Source organism: Hypanus sabinus, chromosome 11 (assembly GCF_030144855.1).
Source record: "Hypanus sabinus isolate sHypSab1 chromosome 11, sHypSab1.hap1, whole genome shotgun sequence".
Lineage (NCBI taxonomy): Eukaryota > Metazoa > Chordata > Chondrichthyes > Myliobatiformes > Dasyatidae > Hypanus > Hypanus sabinus.
Window position 1 is genome coordinate 81,761,832 of NC_082716.1, and position 20,520 is coordinate 81,782,351.

The 20,520-nt window shown below is 39.7% G+C and overlaps 1 protein-coding gene across 2 annotated transcripts in view; it reads left to right on the top strand.

The window, feature by feature from the left end:
- The window catches only part of acbd6 (acyl-CoA binding domain containing 6), a 233,735-nt gene that overhangs the window by 210,878 nt on the left and 2,337 nt on the right, over nt 1-20,520 (top strand). The window contains exon 8 of one of the 2 annotated variants that reach the window (XR_009514820.1): nt 10,382-10,604. Coding sequence is in view for 1 of the 2 variants with exons in the window: in XM_059984843.1 (XP_059840826.1) it covers nt 10,382-10,536 (155 nt within the window). In the remaining variant the exon portion in view is untranslated. Of the gene's footprint in view, nt 1-10,381; nt 10,649-20,520 lie in introns of those variants that run through there. The other variant, XM_059984843.1, reaches the window with a different exon arrangement.

Here is a 20,520-nt window from a genome sequence, read left to right on the forward strand (position 1 = left end):
AGACTCTGTCAGTAACTTGCATGTTTTTTTTTGTAGGGCAAGGCACCTCTACAACCCTCCCCTCCAATCTCATCTCATTGATTGGAACACATGTAGACTCCAAATAATTTTTGTAAGAGGCATTATCCCAGAGTTTCACGAACTTTTTCCAACAAATACATGTAATATTGGATCACTCTTCGCAATAAGTAATGAACAAGTATAATGTTTTTGTGTTTTTTTTTCTTATCTAGTTTTAGGACTTGCATGAAGATCTGATTGCATTTTAGGTCATATTTATGCAGAAATAGAGAAAAGTCTACAGGGTTCACAAACTTTTTAGCACCCCTGTACCTTTGAATAACTTAGTTCACCAATGTATGAAACTTCTGTATCTCCCTCAGGCTCACTCCTCTCCATTGGAATGGCCTGCCCCAGATTTACAATGTAACTTCCAGAAAACTGCAGAAGGTTAGCACACTAACTGTGGAACAAAAATATTTTTTCTTAATTACTGAAATATAGGAACAGTGAAAACATTTATTTCACTTATTTGCCCTGCTGGAGCTATTGTTCAACTGAACATATTGAACACATGCATAACTCAGAGTCAGACTTTGCTTATTGTGGCTAAAGCTGTTGACTCCAGTACTTATTAAATGCCATTTTATCAGAATTGGCCTTTTGCTGTCACCTGTGGTGATAAAGTGTGAAATATTGGTGGGTGGGTGTGCAGCTGCTAGATCCAAGATGGAACAGGGTAAAGGTGAATAACAGCTTTAATCATGTACTGTCTGTGGCTTCTGCCTCCTTTCTAAATTAAAATTCCTCTGAACAATCCTCATTGTGCCTTCATCAGTAACAATATTCTCAGAGAACTACAGATGTGCCCTTCAGCTCAGGACTAGGTGGAATTAACTCCTAACCCAGCTCACAACACACTTTGTTTACCACATATTTATAATACTTCATCAATCCTCCATCTTGTACAATAGATTTTGGCATCAGAATTTTAATTCACTTGCTAAATTTCTTTATAAAGCCATAAATAGTGCCAGGATTTAAATGAGGTTCAATGATTTTTATCTTGTATCCTTTTAAACTGTTAAAACAATAAATGGGTTGTGTCTGGAAACAATATATAGTACAGGGGTGGACTACTTAGGTTTGAAGTAATGAATTAAAAGTCGAGTTTACCCTCACATTATAGAGGAGTCGCATTCCAAGAAAATCTTGACAAGAATTGGCTATATTTGGTGATTATTTTGCAATTTGTGTTCATTTAGTTATTTTTTTCTTCTCAAATAAATTCCATGAGAACAAATTTTTATTCAGTATCTCAGACTTCTTGGTAGTGTTTTGGAAATTCTTTGTGGGTGAATTTCTGTAACCTAAGCAAACATAATGCAGAGGAATACAGTATAATACAAAAACCCACGAGCAGAAAGATATAGTTGTTGGTTCACTGAAAACTTTGCATGACTTTTTTCTTTTTGTTTAAACAACCAATCTGAATTTTCAAGCAGGGATGCTGTGCCTTGTTTTACTCAGTGAATTTCTGACGTGTATTTTGAATAGCGTTCATAGTATGTGTAATCAGTAATCTGTCAAAATCACGACTTATATTTCCCAGCTACATTAGTTTAGAAAATGTGAAAAAGACTTCATTTCGGGTTGTACTTTAAGGCTCACATTTCTGCTTTGCTGCACCAGTAGCAGTGGCACTCAAGAACTCAGTTACTCTTTTATATTTTAGCTACTCCATATCTCCTCCATAATCCACATATTCAGCTTCGCACCTTAACACTCACCTGAAAAAGTATACCCTGCATTGAACCACTCTAATTCATTAGAGGAGTTGCTGCAGTGGTTTTGATTTCTAAAATTTTACGTGATGTGCAGAGAATCAATCAGGATTAGTGCAAATGAATAGCTGATGGACAGACTAAGTGGGCTCAAGGTTCTATCTTGAGCTTTACAGATCTTCCTTAGGTTACACCAGGGTCCTACCTCTGCCAGCAGTTTAGAAGCTCGTTCTCACATGGCAGAAGATGCCTGCAGCGCCACTGGGGCCTGTTTACTAAATGGTTGTTTGTATGTAGGTCGATCATTCACAAGCTGTGGAGTACATATAGAATTCCATGAATTATCAATCTGTTTTGAAATTTTAAGTTGACTCCCACCGTTAATTGCATTTTGAGGAAAGACTTCATTGGCAATTTTGCTTATTCTTGATGGGCCATCTAATCCTTGGTCAGTTCTCTTGACGGAAGAGCAAATGGGTCCTTACCATCCATCTGAGCAACTCATTTGATCATCTAAAACACTTCAGTTAGATTGTCTCATAATCATCCAAATTCATGACATCACAAACTTAGTCTGTGCATTTTCTCTCTTTCAGCTTGGTTTTGTGCATACACAAAATTTATGCTTGAAAATTCAGGATGCAATTAGGCTGATAATACACTGGCTGATATTCTTATGATCTAAGTTTTCATTTAAGTAGCTGCAGATGCCTGCTATGTCACATGCATATTCTACATAGGTCAACATTTTTTAATCCAAGGTTATATGAAGTAAGTGCGTAATTCTGGCTATCTCAGTTGTTGTGTTAAAAAGTTATTTTTGTTATTCAAGCAAATTGAGTTCTGATTTAAAAATGAACTTAATATGTTAACAAATTGGTATAGATATACCATAGAAATTAAGTTTCTGGACAGCAGCAGTTTTCTTTTGAGCTGCAATTTAACCCAAGCTCTGCATATTCCCAGCTATCCCCAAACCTTGCACAATAGACTGACCAAATAACTCTGCTTCTTCACATTATCTATTAACTCACCGAAGTGATTCTGATAGATTATGTGAATGAACCTGTTCTGTAATCTGAATATCAGATTTAAATTGCGGAGATTATATTTCTAAACCAGCAGACATCCGTGTGTGTTTGTGTGAATGTTTTTTGTGTATATTCAAACAATCAGCAATATCCTGATGTGTAGACAAGAGCCCTCCTGAGATTACGTTATTGCCCACAAGCAGTCCCAGAGGAAATCAAGCTGTTCTCGGAGGAGGAGAGGGACTCGCATGAGAGGGATGAGGCGGGCTCTGTGTCCTCGGAGCCCTTTGCTTCAGAGACACCATCTGCTGTTGTGTGCTGCCTCAGTCCCACCAGGACAGACCCTGACATCAAGGGACAGAAAGAGCTGAACAAGTGGCATAATGCAAGTTGATGAAGTTTAGCAGAGACACACATTCATTTTCCCTTTTCTCTGCACAAGGCCAAAGTTCTGTCATTTGATAAATGGGGTCCCAGTGCACCATAAATTCAGCTTCTTAACCTCCTGAGTCTTACACATACATTACATGAACATTCTTTGAACTGTGACTTCTAATATAAGCCAGCTTCTATTTTCAATTTTTATACACAGCTTGCTATGATAGAATTAATTTGCACAATGCAAGCTTTCAGAATATTATTTATGTTAATACAATTTTTGCATGTTTAATGAGAATGTATATGTATTTGTGTTATAAATAACACATATGCAAATACGTAACACGAATGCTGTATTTCTACTGTCTGTCTTAAGATAGTCTAATGATGGGTACAATTTCATGAATGCTAGCCATCCTCCCTAAGTGACCACGCTGCATAACTGACCACTGAGACATTGTTCAGCTCTGTGATGACATTCAATCCCAGTTCTCTTTTGCCTGATCTCTATATACTCTCCCAAAATCAGGAACCTTGGTAAATCTCTTTTTTTTTAAAACGTCGATCTCCAGCAACCAAATGGTGCAATGTTGCATAGTTGTCTCACAGCTCCAGTTACCAAGTTCGATCTTAACCTCAGCTGCTATCTGTGTGGAGTTTGTATCTTCTCCCTTTGACACCAGGGCTTTCCCCAGAGTGCTCAGCTTTCCTCTCATATCCCAAAGATGTGCAGTCGGTCTCTCAATTGCCCACTTTAAATAAGTAGTTGGTAGAAGAGTCTATGAAATCCATGAATGGCTCACTCCAGACACAGCGGATACATTGGTGACATCCAAAGGCTTCTCAATACACTGGAATGACTGGATTACTGATTCAGAAAAGACAAATGGTAGGGGTCTGTGTTTCATGATAAACTCTTCTTGGTGCTTGAATGTAGCGGTCTTGTTGCATTCTTGTTCCTCCGATCTGGAACGTCCAATAATGAAGTGCCAATCATTCTACTTACCAAGAGAGTTGTCCTTCATAATCCTGACCGCAGTTTACATACCAGCAAAATCCAATGTTAAGCAGGCACTTACAGTACTGAGTGCCAACATCAACAAACAAGAAACAGCCTACACTGACACCTTTCAAATCACTGTTGAATTCTTCAATCAGAACTGTTTGAAGAAATCCCTGCCCAATTATCATCAGCATGTCGCCAGCACCAGGGATCCCAACACACTCAACCATTGTTATACTACAATTAGGAATGCTTTCTGTATGCTTACTGGAATTAGGAATGCCTACTGCATTTCGGGCAATTTGATTATTTAGTTATCCTTATCCTCCCTGCATACAGACAGAGGCTATAGAGCAAGGCTTCAGAGGTGAGGACAATGAAGAGGGAGGTGGAGGAGTAGCTATGGGATTCCTTCAAGTTGGATAACTGGGCCATGTTCAAGGACTCATCAGAGGATCTGAACAAATACACCACAGTGATCACAGACATAATTTATGTTGTAAATGAGTTTGTCCCTACAAAATCATTGAGACTCTTCCCTAACCAAAAACCTTAGACCTCGAAATCTGCAATCTGCTACAGGCCATACGATCTCCGAAAAGCCATCTCATGTGCAAAGTGGCAAATCCAGACTAAATTTGGATTACTGAACGAAGCTCGACAGTTGTGGCAGGCTCGAATGCTATCACCTCCTACAAGGTGAAATGATGCAGCATAGGTAACAACACGGTTGGGCTCCCAGATGGTTCAGTGACACTTATGCTTACTTTGACTCATTTTAGAGACATCTTCATGAACTCCCAGTGCATCTGATGATCCTGTGATTTCAGAATGTTGAGGTCAATGTAAGAGCATCCTTCTGGTGGGTGAACCTGCAGAAAACATCCTGGCCGGATGAAATACCTGACCAAGTACTAAACACTGGTGCTGATCAACTGGCTGGAGTGTTCACCAATTTCTTTAACCTCTCGCTTCATTCTGAGGTAACCACCTGCTTCAGGCAAGCTTCAATTATACTGGTGCCTAAGAAGAAAGTGGTAATCTCCCTCATGGACTATCACCCAATAGCACTTGCAGCCACTGTGATGAAATATTTTGAGAAACTGGTAATGAAACATATCAACTTATGCCTAAGATGCGACTTGGATCCACTCCAATTTGCCTACCGTCACAACATATCAACAGCATTGGCTCTTCACTCAATCCTGGAACATCTGGACAGCAGAGGTGCATACATCAGGATGCTCCTCATTGACTACAGCGTGGCGTTCAATACTATCATCCCCTCAAAATTAATAAATAAGCTTCAAGACCTAAGCCTTGATAACTCTTTGTGTAAATGAATCTTTGATTTCCTCACTGGCAGACCCTAGTCATTTTGGATTAGCAACTACATCTCCTCCACAATCTCCATCAGCACAAGTGCTTAGACCCCTGCTCTAATCATTTTACACTTATGACCATGTCACCAAGCACAATGCCATATGTCGTTGGCTGAACCAAAGGTGGTGACAAAGAAGGAGAGAAATTGAAAATCTGGCTAGGTGGTACCGTAACAACAACCTCTTACTCAATGCCTGCAAGACCAGGGAGCTGGTTATTGACATCATTAGGAGGAAACCAGAGGTCCATGAGCCAGTCCTCGTTGGGGGATCAGAGGTGGAGAGGGTCAACAACTTTAAATTCCTCAATGTTATCACGTCAGGGGATCAGTCCAGTACACAAGTGCCTTTGCACAGAAAGCACTGCAGTGCCTCGACTTTCTTAGAAATTTGCAAGAATTTGGCATGTCATCTGAAATTTTGACAAACTTCTATAGGTGTATGATGGAGAGTATATTGACTCTTCACATCAGAATCTGGTATGGAAACGCCAATGCCCTTGAATGGAAAAGCCTACAAAAAGTGGTGGATACGGCCCAGTCCATCATGGGTAAAGCCCTCCCCACCATTGAGCACATCTATGCCAGGAAAGCAGCATTGATCATCAAGGACTCCCACCACCCAGGCCAAGCTCTGCTCTCACTGCTGCCATCAGGAAGAAGGTACAGGATCCTCAGGACTTACACCACCAGGTTCAGGAAGTTATTACTCGTCAACTATCAAGCTCTTGAACCAAAGCGGATAATTTCACTCACCCCATCAGTGAACTGTTCCCACAAACTTTGGACTCACTTTCAAAGACTCTATAACTAAATTCCGTGATATCTATTAATTAATTAATTGATTGATTGATTGATTGATTGATTGTTTATTTCTTACTTATTATTATTTTTGTTTCTCCCTTTCTGGTATTTGCACAGTTTGTTGTCTTTTGCACTTTGTCCATCCTGTTGGGGGCAGTTTTTCATTGATTCAATTGTGTTTCTTTATTTATTGAGTATGCCCACAAAAAGATCCATCTCAGGGTTGTATATGGTGACATATGTATATTTGAAGAATAACTTTACTTCGAACTTTGAAGAATCTGGGTGGTGTTGACATGCATATGAGAGAAAATAGATTACTAGGAAATAACTGAGATTATTCTGAGAGCCATCATAGACTCACTGGGACAAATAACATTTTTCTATATCGTAAGAAAATATAAAAAATAACACTACCCTATTAATGTGTTATCATCTGTTAGCATTCCCTTTTGCATATACATCAATATATACTGTATATGATGCCCAGAGTGATAGTTCAAATGATGGGGTTTGTACAGTCCCAGGATAGGACTTCATTTCTACTGAATTGTCAACCTCTGCAGGAGTATTTTAAAAGCAAGAACAACCACAGATACTGGAAATCTTTGGAATACTAGTCATGTAGGATCTGTGAAGAGAGTGACTGCTTCTCAAATCCGGAAAAGTGAGAAAGTATGCTGTAAATTACAGAAAATAAGAGATGTGGGAAGAACAAAAAAGAGGTTCAGCCCAGTACATCATGAGTAAAAACCTCCCAGCCACTGAGCACATCTACATGAAATGCTGTCACAGGAATACAACATCCACCGTCAGCTATCCTCACCACCCAGGCCATGCTCTTTTCTCACAGCTACCATCAGGTAGAAGGCACAAGAGGCTCAGGACTTGCACCACATGGTTCAAGAACAGTTACTACCCCACAACCACCTGGGTCTTGAACAAAAGGAGATTTCTATACTCACTTGCCCATTCATTGAGATGTTTCTACAACAAATGATTTCACTTTAAGGACTCTTTATCTTGTTATTTCATGTTCTTGTTGTTTATTGCTATTTATTTATATTTGCATTTGCACAGTTTGTTGTCTTCTACACTCTATTTGATCTTTCATTGATCCTGTTATAGTTACTGCTCTATAGATTTGCTGGGTATGCCAGCAGGAAAATGAATCTCAGAGCTGTAAATGGTGATATATATGTACTTTAATAATAAAAGTTATTTTGGACTTTGAACTTTAGAAATCTTTAATGGGGAAACCAAAATTGAGTGATACATCCTTTTGATGTTATCTAAGTGAGGGAAATGATAAGCAGAATCAGGTCTATTGTCACTGATGTCAGTCGTGAAATCTACTTTTTTTGTAGCAGCAGTACAGTGCAGGTATACAAAATTGCTATGTTACAATAAATGAATAAATTAAAAATGCTAAAAGAGGAATAGCGCGGTAGTGTTTATGGACTATTCAGAGATCTGATGGCTGAGAGGAAGAAGCTGTTCCTAAAATACTGAGGTCTTGGGTCTTCAGGCTCCTGTACTCCACCTCCTCCCCCCACCCCCTTGGCTGTTAGTAATGATAAGAGAGCTTTTCCCAGATGGGTGGGTCCTTAATGATGGATGCCACCTTCTGGAGACACTGCCTACTGAAGATGTTCTCAGTGGTGGGGAACCTTGTGCTTGAGATGGGCTGGTTGAGTCTAGAACCTCTGAACTCTCTGATCCCATGTATTGGAGTCTCTGTGCCAGATTGTGATGTGATTAGTCAGAGTGCTCTCCACAGTCCTTTTTTTGAAATTTGCTAGAGACCTTGGTGACATACAAAATCTCCTCAAACTCCTAAAAAAGTACTGTATAGCCACTGGCATGCCATCTTCATAAATACAAGAATATGGTGAACCAAGGATCTGAGATGTTGACGCCCAGGACCTTGAAACTGCTCATCCATTCCATCGCTACCTCCTCAATGAGGATTGGTTTGTGTTCTACAGACTTCGCCTTCCTGAAGTGCACAATCAGTTGCTTGGTCTTGCTGACATTGAGTGCAAGGTTGTGGTTGTGACACCACTCAACTGGCTGATCTATTTTCCTTATTATTCAAGAACGCATTTGAATGCTTGTTATTAGAGTTGCACAAGACTTTCAACCCACCTTATCTATGGTAAACATCAAGTATCTGTGTATACTAATCCTATTTACTACCACTTGGTCTATACCCTGCTGTGCCTTGATGATGCTATTGTTCCTCCAAATGCTATTAAAATATTGTGAAAGTTCTTGCCTCCACCACCTTATCAGACAGCGTGTCCCAGATTTTTACCACTATCTGAATGAAAATAATTTTTCTCAGATCCCCGCTAAACCTCTTTCTCATCACTTTAAACCTATGACCTGTCATCCAATAAGCTTCTGTCAAGCAATATTTCTTGCCCACTACCCTATTTATCCCTCTCAAAATTTTATATACCTACAAGAAGTTATTCTGCCCTTCCCCACTACCGCCTCCTCTGCTGCAAGGAAAACAGGCCCCAGAGTATCTATTCTTATCGTAACTAAAACATTCCACCTCAGGCAAACTACTGTTGAATCTCCTTTAGACCGTCTACAATGTAATCGTGTTCTTCCTATAGTGGCAAACAGAACTGCACACCAGTGTTCCTGCTGTGGCCTAACCAATGCTTTGTAAAGTTGTACCAAGGCCTCTCTGTCCTGGATGGGCGTCAGGCTAGCATAGCAGATAGTGTGATGCTATTATAGCTTGGGGCATTGGAGTTTAGAGTTCAATTCTGTAAGAAAGTTTATGTGTTCTTCCCTTATGCACATGGGTTTCCTATGGGTGCTCCGGGTTACTCCCACAGTCCAAAGACGAATGTGCACTGAGGTAATATAAGAGAAAACAAGAACAACATGCAAAGTAAAGAGAAAGTGTACTGGTTGTAAACAGTAAGACGCAAAGTCACAAAGAGGTAGAGTCTGAGATCAAGAGTCCATCTTATTGTTCTAAGGAAACATTCAATAGCTTTATAACAGTGGGATAGAAGCTGTCCTTGAGCCTGTGAGGTCCATCCTTGTTCATATGATGACATTGAATTCCTTGTAAAGGCAATCTAGTAATTGAGTTTCTTCCTATGAGCAAGGATTTATCATTTGCCCTTTTGCCATCCCCCTTAATCACACAATAAAGTCTCTTATATTTCCAGTAAAATGGTATTTGGTATCACCCTCCCAATTTGGCACTGATATTCCCATCTGACTCCAGTTATCCCATGTTGGTTATTAATGATATCTATCAGTCATTCATTATCGTTAAGCATTTGTAATCTGCACTTTTTTCTTCAATAAATGATGATAGATAGTCATTTAAAAATCATATCTATTAATGGAAACTGTTAGTGAAAATACATTCAGGGGAGAGAGGGTCATCCTAGATATGCGATTGATATCCAGCAAAATCCCATGTGCATTATTCTTGAAGCTGAACTAATTCAGGCAAGTAAAAATCTTCATTCACATAGTTTGCCTTGTCGAGACTTTGACTAGTCCGGAAGTGAGTCACCCACTTCCAAAAACCTGAGCTGTGATCTATCCTTGCAGCTCATGTCTTTTTGGTTGTTCAATTTAATTGTTTGTTGAGTGGTGACCCCTCTCTCCATTGAAGCTGGACATCTCAGCAATGGTAATATAGTTAAACATAAAAGTTAGGCATTGAATGACACTTGTGTGGCACAATTGTAACTTGCAATTTAAAGCCCATGCTTAAGTATTGTCTACATTTCATATAGGAGCTTACTTACTTACCCTCATCCTCACCCTCATTACCATTCTGATTACACTATTGCTGATCCCAAAGAAGTCACTTCCTTACCTTTTGAAGTGTTACTTTATTAAAAATGTTAAGCTTTCTGCAGAAAAAAATCGAGATTCTTTCACTTCAATCATTTTATAGTTTTTGACTATGTCAATGAAACATAATAGATACTCCCTTCTCTTTGTCTTTTTGCAGCTTCTGCCTGTGAATTTGCTGAAATTGTAGAGTTATTACTGAATTCTGGTGCGGATCCTACAATTCAGGATGGGGAAGGTTGTCTGCCTGAAGAGGTGACTGACTCCAAAGACATCTCACAAATGTTACGACAGTATGCTTCATCTAAAGGCTGACACCATCGTCAGGTGTCTGACTCCAAATGAACAGCATGGGGACAAAGTGTATCGAAGTGTATTTCATGGTAATTATTACTTAGCTATCTGCAATAATAAATGGTTATTCATGGCTGCAGTGTTATGCTTTCTTCTGGTTATTTTCTTGAGCAAATATTGTACACTTCAAATTAAACAGACCAAAAACAGAGTTTTAATGTGTGACAACTTGAAAGTAATAATAAGCAATTTTTAATTCAATATGAATGGAACACACTTCATTCTGGCACCTTAATGATCAGTGGATGGAACAATTTCTTTACAGCAAGAAAGAGAATTTTGTAAAATTTGGAAAAAAAGGAAAAGGCTGGAAACAGGTCAGGCAATAGCTAGGTAAAGATACTATTTCAGATCAAAGAATCTTTATCATAAATTAGAAAATCTGTCCTGCTTACTGCATTTTCAAATCAAGTTATTTGTTTACTGCATCGGAAATACTGGTATGGGGTCAGTAATTAAGCTATTTTCCTTCCTTGATACCACCCTCACCCCTTGCACCTCCAGAAAACTGTTATCATTACTATCAGGATGATTATAATCCCTTTATTTCAAAACACTGAATGAGATTTGCACAGTTATGTTATCAGTCTGCACATTTTCATAAACTGTACTGTATCATCTTGAGATTTCATTATTTGATGTAGAGAAGGTACACTTTGAAAAGTCTAACCCCAGTGCAAAGATGTCATCTCAGTTACTGTTTCTGAACCTCATTCCTCCCAAAGTGGCGTTATTAATCAAGAAACATTAATTATTCTCAAAGTTCAAAGGACATTTATCATCTAAGTATGTATACCGTATACAACCTTGAGATTTGTCTCCTTACAGGCAACCATAAAACAAAGAAACCCAGTAGAACCCATTTAAAGAAAAGAAGTATGGAAACACATCCAGTCATTTTTTAGTCAGTCAGATCTTCAGATAAATCAACATTGGATTCAAAAGTATAACAGTCAGTAAAGGTTTTTCCCTAACTTCAAAATTATTTAAAATGTGTGTAAAAAGAGATGTAAAATGAAATTTGATGGATTTTGTTATAATTACGGTGTAACACTAATTAATACAGTCATCTGTACAGTATTGTAAATTATAAACTTTGAATTCCATTCAATTACCATGTACTATAGCTCATGATAGGTAGTAATGACTATGTTTTTTCAGATTTTAGTCCAGCCTTTCATATCCTATATGACTGGATGAAGAGTACAATTTAAATTCACCATTTTTTTTCCCCTTTCATTCTCCTTCATACAGCTTGTTCACATCTTTTTGCACTCAAGATTTGAACTGTAGTTCTCTAACATCAGGGATTTTTATCCATTCATTTGTGGGATGTGAATATTGGCAAGGACAGTATATACACACCATCTTGAATTGTCCTTTCTATAAATTAGTTTGTGAAGCCATGTCAAAGAACAATTCAAAGCTGGCTACACTGCAGGGTCTGAAGTCACACAGAAATTCATGACTAGTTAAAAGTTGCTGGTTTCCTTCCCCAGGAGGAATTAATGAATGAAATAGATTTTTTTTTTACGGCAAAGCAGCTGTTTCATAGCTAGCATTACTGATACACTTTTCTGGAGATTTTATTTAATTAATTACTTTGAATGTAAATTAATTTGCCATTATACTTCACTAGATTACATCTTGAGAATTCTAATCCACTAACAGTCATTGGAAAACTACAACACAGCCCATCTAGTATCTGCTGAACCATGTAGGCTGCCTAGTTCCATCAATCTGCACCCAGCCATAGCCCTCCATACCCCTCCCATCCACCTATCCAAACTTCTCTTTAGAAATAGAAATGGCATTCCCCTCATGTTCCCCTTAAACTTTTCACATTTCACCCTTATCACATAACCTCCAGTTGTAGTCTCACCCAACTTCTGTGTAAAAAGCCTCCTTACATTTACCCTATCTGTAAGCCTCATAATTCTGTATACCTCATTCAAATCTCTCCTACATCTTATACATTCTAGAAAATTAATTTCTAACCTATTCAATCTTCCCTTGACACTCGGGTCCTCCAGCACCAGCAACATCCCTGTAAATTTTCTCCATACTTTTTCAATCTTATTTACATCTTTCCCGTAGGTAAGTGACCAAACCTACACACAACATTCCAGATTAGGCCTCACCGACATCTTGTACAATTTCAACATAACGTCTCAACTCCTTTGATCTTTGAAAGCCAATTTGCCAAAAGCTTTCTCTACGATCCTGTCTACATGTGATGCCACGTTCAGCGAATAATGGACCTATATTCCCAGATCCCTCTGTTCTACCATAGTCCTCAGTGCCCTACCACTCCTTGTGTAAGACCTACCCTGGCTGGTCCTCCCAAAGTACAACACCTCTCATTTGTCTGCATTAAATTTTTTCTGCCATTTTTCAAACCATTTTTTCAGTGGTCCCTGATCCCACTGCAAGCTTTAATGGTAAACACAAAGTACACTGCAGATGCTGTGGTCAAATCAAGATGTACAAAAAAGCTGGATGAACTCAGCAGGTCGGGCAGCATCCGTTGAAAGAAGCCACTTCTTTCAACGGATGCTGCCTGACCTGCTGAGTTCATCCAACTTTTTTGTATGTCAATCTTTTAATAGTCTTCCTCACTGTCCACTACACTCCCAATCTCGGTGTCATCTGCAAATTTGCTGATCCAGTTAACATATAATCATCCAGATCATTGATATAGATGACAAATAAAACAGACCCAGCACCAATCCCTGTCACTGGTCAATGGCTTCCAATCAGAGAGGCAGCCATTTACTGCCACTCTGGCTTCTCCCTCAAAGATAATGTCTAATCCAATTTCCTATCTCATCTTGAATGCCAAGTGAATGAACCTTCTTGATCAACCTCCCTAGTGAGACCTTCTGAAAGATCTTGCTAAAGTCCATGGTCAATATACACTGTCCTGCCTTCATCAACTTTCCTGGTAAATTTCTTGAAAAACTCTATAAGGTTGGTTAGACACTACCTACCATACACAAAAGCATGTTGACTATACTTAATAAGTCCCTGTCGATCCAGATCCTTAGAATACCTTCCAATAATTTTCATCTTCTAATATCAGGCTCACTGGCCTATAATTTCCTGGTTTATTCTTAGAGCCCTTCTTAAACAAAGGACAAGATTAACTATCTTCCAATCCTTTCTTATCTCTCCTGTCACTAAGGATAATTTAATTATCTCTCCTAGTGCTACTGTAATTTCTGCACCTGCATCCCACAGGATCTGAGAGAGCACCATGTCAGGCCATGGGGATCTATCAACCCTAACTCACCTCAAGACAGCAAATACCTCCTCCTCAGTAATCTGTTCCAGGTTCATGACCCCAGTGATGCTTTGTATCACTTCTACCACACTCTATGCCCATCTCCCAAGTAAATACAGAGGCAAAAAAATCTATTTAAGATCTCCCACATCTCTTTTGGCTCCATGCATAGTTTACCATTCTGATCTTCCAGAGAACCAGTTATGTCAATTGCAATCATTTTGCTCTAAAATCTGTAGAAGCCCTCCTTCAGCTTGTCTGCTAGAGCAACCTTGTGCCTTTTTTTTAAACTATCCTGATCTTTTTCTGAAGTGTTCTGCATTTCTTCTGCTCCTCAGGGACCTCATTTGGTCCTATCTGCCTATACCTGCTATGCACCTCCTTTTTTTTTCACCAGGGCCTCAATATCTCCCAAAAACCAAAGTTGCTAAACCTGTTATCCTTGCCTTTTAGTCTGAAAGGCACAAAGTAGCTCTGTACTCTCAGATTTTCACTTTTGAAAGTTTCCCATTTACCAAGCACAACTTTGCCAGAAAACAGCCTGCCCAATCAAAACAGCCTATCCTTTCTCCAATTTAGTCTCAACCCAAGAACCAGATCTATTCTTTTACATAATTATCTCAAAATTAATGGCGTTATAATCACTATATGTAAACTCTTCCCCTACACAAACTTATGTCATCTGCTCTGTCTCATTTCCTAATAGCAGATCAACCATTGCACACTCTCTCAATTGGGCTTCTATGTACTGATTAAGAAAAATTTCCTGAATATATTTGGACCAGAACCTCTGGCTGCTCATCCTCCCATTTAAAAATGATGAGGGTTCAATCCGGATGTCCCAAACTCTGGCACCTGGAGACAACATACCATCTGGAAATTCCGTTTTCATTCACAGAACCACCTTCCTGTTCCCCTAACTAACAAATCCCCTATCACCACCAATTGCCTTTTCTCCCCCTTCCCTCTGATCCACAGAACCAGACTCAGTGCCAGAGACCATATCACCTTAATGGAATCCAAAGTGGTATATTTGTTGTTGAGGGGGATGGCCACAAGGGTACTCTGTACTGGCTGTTTAATATCCTTCACCTTCCTGGCTGTCACCCAGTTGTTTGTGTCCTGCACCTTGGATGTAACTACCTCTCTGTATGTCCAATCTATCAACCCCTCAGCTTCCTGATTGATTCAGAGTTCATCCAGTTCCAGTTCCAACTCCTTCATGCAGAATGTTGGAAGCTGCAGCTGGATGCACCTCGCAGGTAAATTCATCAGAGTATCCCTGCCTTCTCATATCCCACAATTCCATTGTTCTGACTGACATCTCTACTGCTCTTATTGTGCAATTGTAAAGAAGGAAACAATAACTAAACGGAAAAAAAATCTACCTACCGCTTTTTGCCTTCTCTCACTCAAGCTTCTCCTCGCTGAAGCCTCAAAGGACTAAATCCTCAAATCTTCACTCCAGCAAATCTGACCACAATGATACTGTTACCCTTCTGGACAAGTCAGGAGTCGCAGAAAACATGACACTAACATTTCAGAGATGATTGAATGTTTTCATCGGAGGAACAAATTGGCAGATATTCCATTCCTAATAGTGGAATCCCATTTACAGGAGTTTTTGCACACCCAAAGAGATATAGCATTTCTCTTACTTTGTTGTACACTGTACGTTGGAATCATTCATTCATTCTGTACCGTCTCGTATGGCGTGGGTGATGATCACGTTTCTATGACCATGATTGTTCTTGGCAAATTTTTCTAAGGAAGTAGTTTGCAGTTTCTTTCTTCTGGGCAATGTCTTTACAAGATGAGTAATATCAATACTCTTCAGAGGTTGTTTGCCTGATGTCAGCGGTCACATAATCAGGACGTGATATGCACCAGCTACTCATATGACCATCCAGCACTTGCTCCCATGGCTTCACATGGCCCTGAATGGGAGCTAAGCAGGTACTTCACTTTGCCCAGGGGTGACCTGCAAGGCTAGTGGAGGGAAGGTGCATCTTACACCTCCTTTGGTAGAGACGTATCTCCACTCCACCCACCCAAGTGACTTTGGAATGGGAATACAATATAGTTATAAATTGTCAAGTACTATTAATATCCTCCAATTAGCAATTTGTTCCCAATAAAACCAATATTAGCATCTTTGGGATCGGAGAGCCCCTTAATAAAAGCTGCAAAGCACAAACAGCTTTCAATGTCTTCTGGATTTAATTACAGCTGAACTGAGCAATTTTAGATTAATTTTAAATTGCTATAAATTTTAGCTCGGATGGGAAATTATAACTAGGAATTTGGAATTTAAATTGCCACTTAAAATGTACAATCTGTTCTTGCTTTTCCATTTAACTAGGTAATTTACAAATCACTTAACTCTCATCTAAGAAAATTTTAGCCTTCCAAATAATGACTCTAAAAGTAATAAATGAAGATGAGTTCGCTTGGAGAAATTGTATTTCAAGAAGTATTTCAGAACACCACATGTTATCAAAGTTCTTTCTTGGCCTCCAACATACCTTCAGAATTACATGTAATATATACTAAAATAATTGTTGATATATTGCAGGGAGATTAGAATCCTTTCAGCAGACCCATATACCAGAGAAAGAGTTCACTTGGCCTTTTAAGCCTGTGCTAGCAGGCTAAAAAGTTCTTCCTTTACTCCACACTTTTCTCATAGTTATACAAATTTGCTCAATGAATATTTGGAAGTTGCTAACAATTCTACTTGTAATATCATATTAGGCAAAGTGTTTCCAACAGTAACAATTTGCTTAACTGAAAAGAAACATTATCTTCCCAATCTTTTTTTGGTTACTAGTTATCTTAAAATGGCTGCACTTCCCTGATTAGGGTAATCTTCTGTATATTGTTCTGCAATTATCGTAAATCTTCCTTAGCATATTATCTTTCTGTCTCTCAAAACAGTACAGTACATAATTTCTACCACAGTAAACAAATATTCCCTTAATCTTTGATCCAAGGTGGGCAACCTCACCTTCTCTGGTGTCTACCTCAAAATTCAAGGTAAATTTATTATCAAGGTTTCATCATAGACTAGCCTGAGGTTCGTCTTCTTGCAGGCATACTCAGTTAGTCCAATGAAAGACCACACTAAACAGGGCAGGCAAACAACCAATGTACAAAACACAACGAGCAAAAACAAAAGAGGAAAAAACAGCACATTAATAATAATAATAGTAATAAATAAGCAATAAACATCGAGAACCTGAGATGAATGAAATCTCTGTTACTGTTTCTGTAAATCTCTACTCTCTCTTCAAGATCATGATGTTCTTATTTTGGTAAATAAAATATATGATTCTCCGCACTGGATGTCAATCAGTGTGATGTGATGAGGATAATGTTGAATGTAGTCATTTATACAAGTGTAAAACTAGTTAAATATGCAAAGGGAAAATAAAGAGATCAGTAAATGGATGCAAAGCTAAGTAACATAAAGGATATTTATTTTAATCATGTACTAAAGAGTCAAGTTAAATCAATCAAGTCAATTCACTTTTATTGTCATTTCGACCATAACTGCTGGTACAGTGCATAGTAAAAATGAGACAATGTTTTTCAGGATCATGGTGCTACATTTCACAGTACAAAAACTACTCTGAACTACGTAAAAAAAAAAACAATACAGAGAAAACTACACTAGACTGCAGACCTACACAGGACTACATAAAGTGCACAAAAACAGGGCAGGCATTAGAATAAATAATAAACAGGACAATAGGGCAAGGTGTCAGTCCAGGCTTTGGGTATTGAGGAGTCTGATAGCTTGGGGGAAGAAACTGTTACATAGCCTGGTCGTGAGAGCCCGAATGCTTCGGAGCCTTTTCCCAGACGGCAAGGGGGAGAAGAGATTGTATGAGGGGTGCATGGGGTCCTTGAAAATGCTGTTTCCTTTGCGGATGCAGCGTATAGTGTAAATGTCCGTGATGGCAGGAAGAGAAACCCCGATGATCTTCTCAGCTGACCTCACTATCTGCTGCAGGGTCTTGCAATCCAAGATGGTGCAATTTCCGAACCAGGCAGTGATTCAGCTGCTCAGGATGCTCTCAAAGAGTAAAGGTCAGTTGAAAACAGGTAAATGATCTTGTAAAAGATAAAAAAAAGTTAGTCACAGAAGTACTCAAATGAAATGAATTCAGCAAAAAACAAATTAGAACTAAATGAAATATGGCCCTCAGTTGGTCAAGGTCAAGAATGGATATTGCGTCCAATCTGTGAAAGTAGATGCACAACCCAGGGCAATATGATATCGAGAGCAAGCTGTTGCCCATGCAGTAGGTCTCCCCCTGCCCCCCCCCCATGAAGCTGATGATCTCAAAGGAAAGGCAGAGACTGATACGGTTTAGCGCCAGTGGCGTCAAAGTTGCCAGTCAGCTTTGAACTCAACATAAGACTGCCATAGGGACTCCAGCTCCGGATTTTTCCTCAGAGTTTATTCACAAAGCCTTTGCTTGAGTGAGTATAGCTGCAAGGCAGCAGAGATTTGAGATCTGAGACTTCCTGCTCCTAGGTGAACTGCCAACCACAGCTGACAAGCCCTACCTGCCTGGAGCAATTGGCTTTAAGGCAACTGATTGGAAAACTGAGCCAACTGATCCTGAGCATCTTCCTCTGCAACTGAATACTAGACTTGCTGACTGGAAGACCTCAGTCAGTCCAGATTGGAGGCAGCATCTCCAACACCATCACACTGAGCACAAGGGCCCCCCAGGGCTGTGTGCTCAGTCCACTGCTGTTCACTCTGCTGACCCATGACTGCGCTGCAATACACAGCTCAAACCACATCATCAAATTTGTGGATGACACGACCGTGGTGGGTCAAATCAGCAAGAACGATGAGTCAGCATACAGAGAGTGGATGCAGCGGCTAACGGACTGGTACAGAGCCAACCACCTGTATCCGAATGTGAACAAAACAAAAGAGATAGTTGTCGACTTCAGGAGGGCACAGAGCAACCACTCTGCTGAACATAGATGGCTCCTCAGTAGAGATCATTAAGAGCACCAAATTTCTTGGTGTTCACCTGGCGGAGAATCTCACCTGGTCTCTCAGCACCTGCTCCACAGCAAAGTTGGCCAGCAGCGTCTTTACTTTCTGCGAAGGCTGAGGAAAGTCCATCTCCCACCCCCCATCCTCATCACATTCTACAGAGGTTGTACTGAGAGCATCCTGAGCAGCTGCATCACTATCTGGTTCGGAAATTGCACCATCTCGGATCGCAAGGCTCTGCAGCGGATAGTGAGATCAGCTGAGAAGATCATTGGGGTCTCTCTTCCCGCCATTACAGACATTTACACTACACGCTGCATCAGCAAAGCAAGCAACATTATGAAGGACCCCACACACCCCTCATACAAACTCTTCTCCCTCCTGCCGTCTGGGAAAAGGCTCCGAAGCATTCAGGCTCTCACGACCAGACTATGTAACAGTTTCTTCCCCCAAACTATTGGACTCCTCAATACCCAGAGCCTAGAATGACACCAGCTTACTTCCCTCTACTGTGCCTATTGTTTATTATTTATTGTAACGCCTGCATTGTTTTGTGCACTTTATGCAGTCCTGGGTAGGTCTAGTGCAGTTTTTTTTCTGTGTTGTTTTTACATAGTTTAGTGTAGTTTTTGTACTGTTTCATGTAGCACCATGGTCCTGAAAAACGTTGTCTCATTTTTACTGTGTACCGTACCAGCAGTTATGGTCAAAATGGCAATAAAAAGTGACTTGACTTGACTTGACTTGATAATAACCTGCCTTTGCCCTTTTTCTTGTAAGTAGAAATGGTTCCACCAGGCTTAGTATCTAAGCCACAGGTGAAGGCCAGAGGCACACTATTGGGAGTGGAAGCTTATGCCCACTACAACCGGCTCCCCCTCCTTGGCTATTACAACTTAAGAAACTGGAGTGATGACGCTTAAAAATCATGTTTCAAGGGCTTGATGATTTTACCTGTTCATTTTTTAAAAAGTAGCTAAGTAAATTGCATTATCCTCAGACTCTTAATTCAGGGATTTTTCTTTTGCAGTTGTTTAACAAATTTGCATTAAGGGTGGATAAACTATTAAGAAAGATCTATTCATTAACTATGAGTGGGAAGTACCAAAATCTGTTATTAGTGTTTGAGCCTCGAACACTTTAACAAATACAAGACAGAGAGAACTACCATGACTACCAAAAATAAATCACATCCAGGCAACACTCAGAAATTTGTTTTAAGAACATCTCTAATAAAAGTAAAGAACTGAGTCCTATTTTGTCCATAAGAAGGTATTCCATAATAACACACACAAAATGGTGGAGGAACTCAGCAGTTCAGGCAGCCTCTATGGAAATGAATGTCAATGTTTCAGGCCGAGATCCTTCTTCATGACTGGAAAGGAAGGGGAAAAGACACCAAACTATAAAGGTGGGGGGGAAGAAGGATAGCTAGAAGCTGATAAATAAAGCCAGGTTTGTAGGAAAGGTGAAGGGCTGGAGAAGAAGGGATCTGATAGGAGAAAAGAGTGGATCATAGGAGAAAAGGAGTAAGGAAGGGACCCAGGAGGAGGTGACAGGCAGGTAAGAAGAAGTAAAGAGGCCAAAGTGCGGAAGAGAAGAAGAGAGGAAGGGGAGGGATTTTTTCTTTGTTGACCTA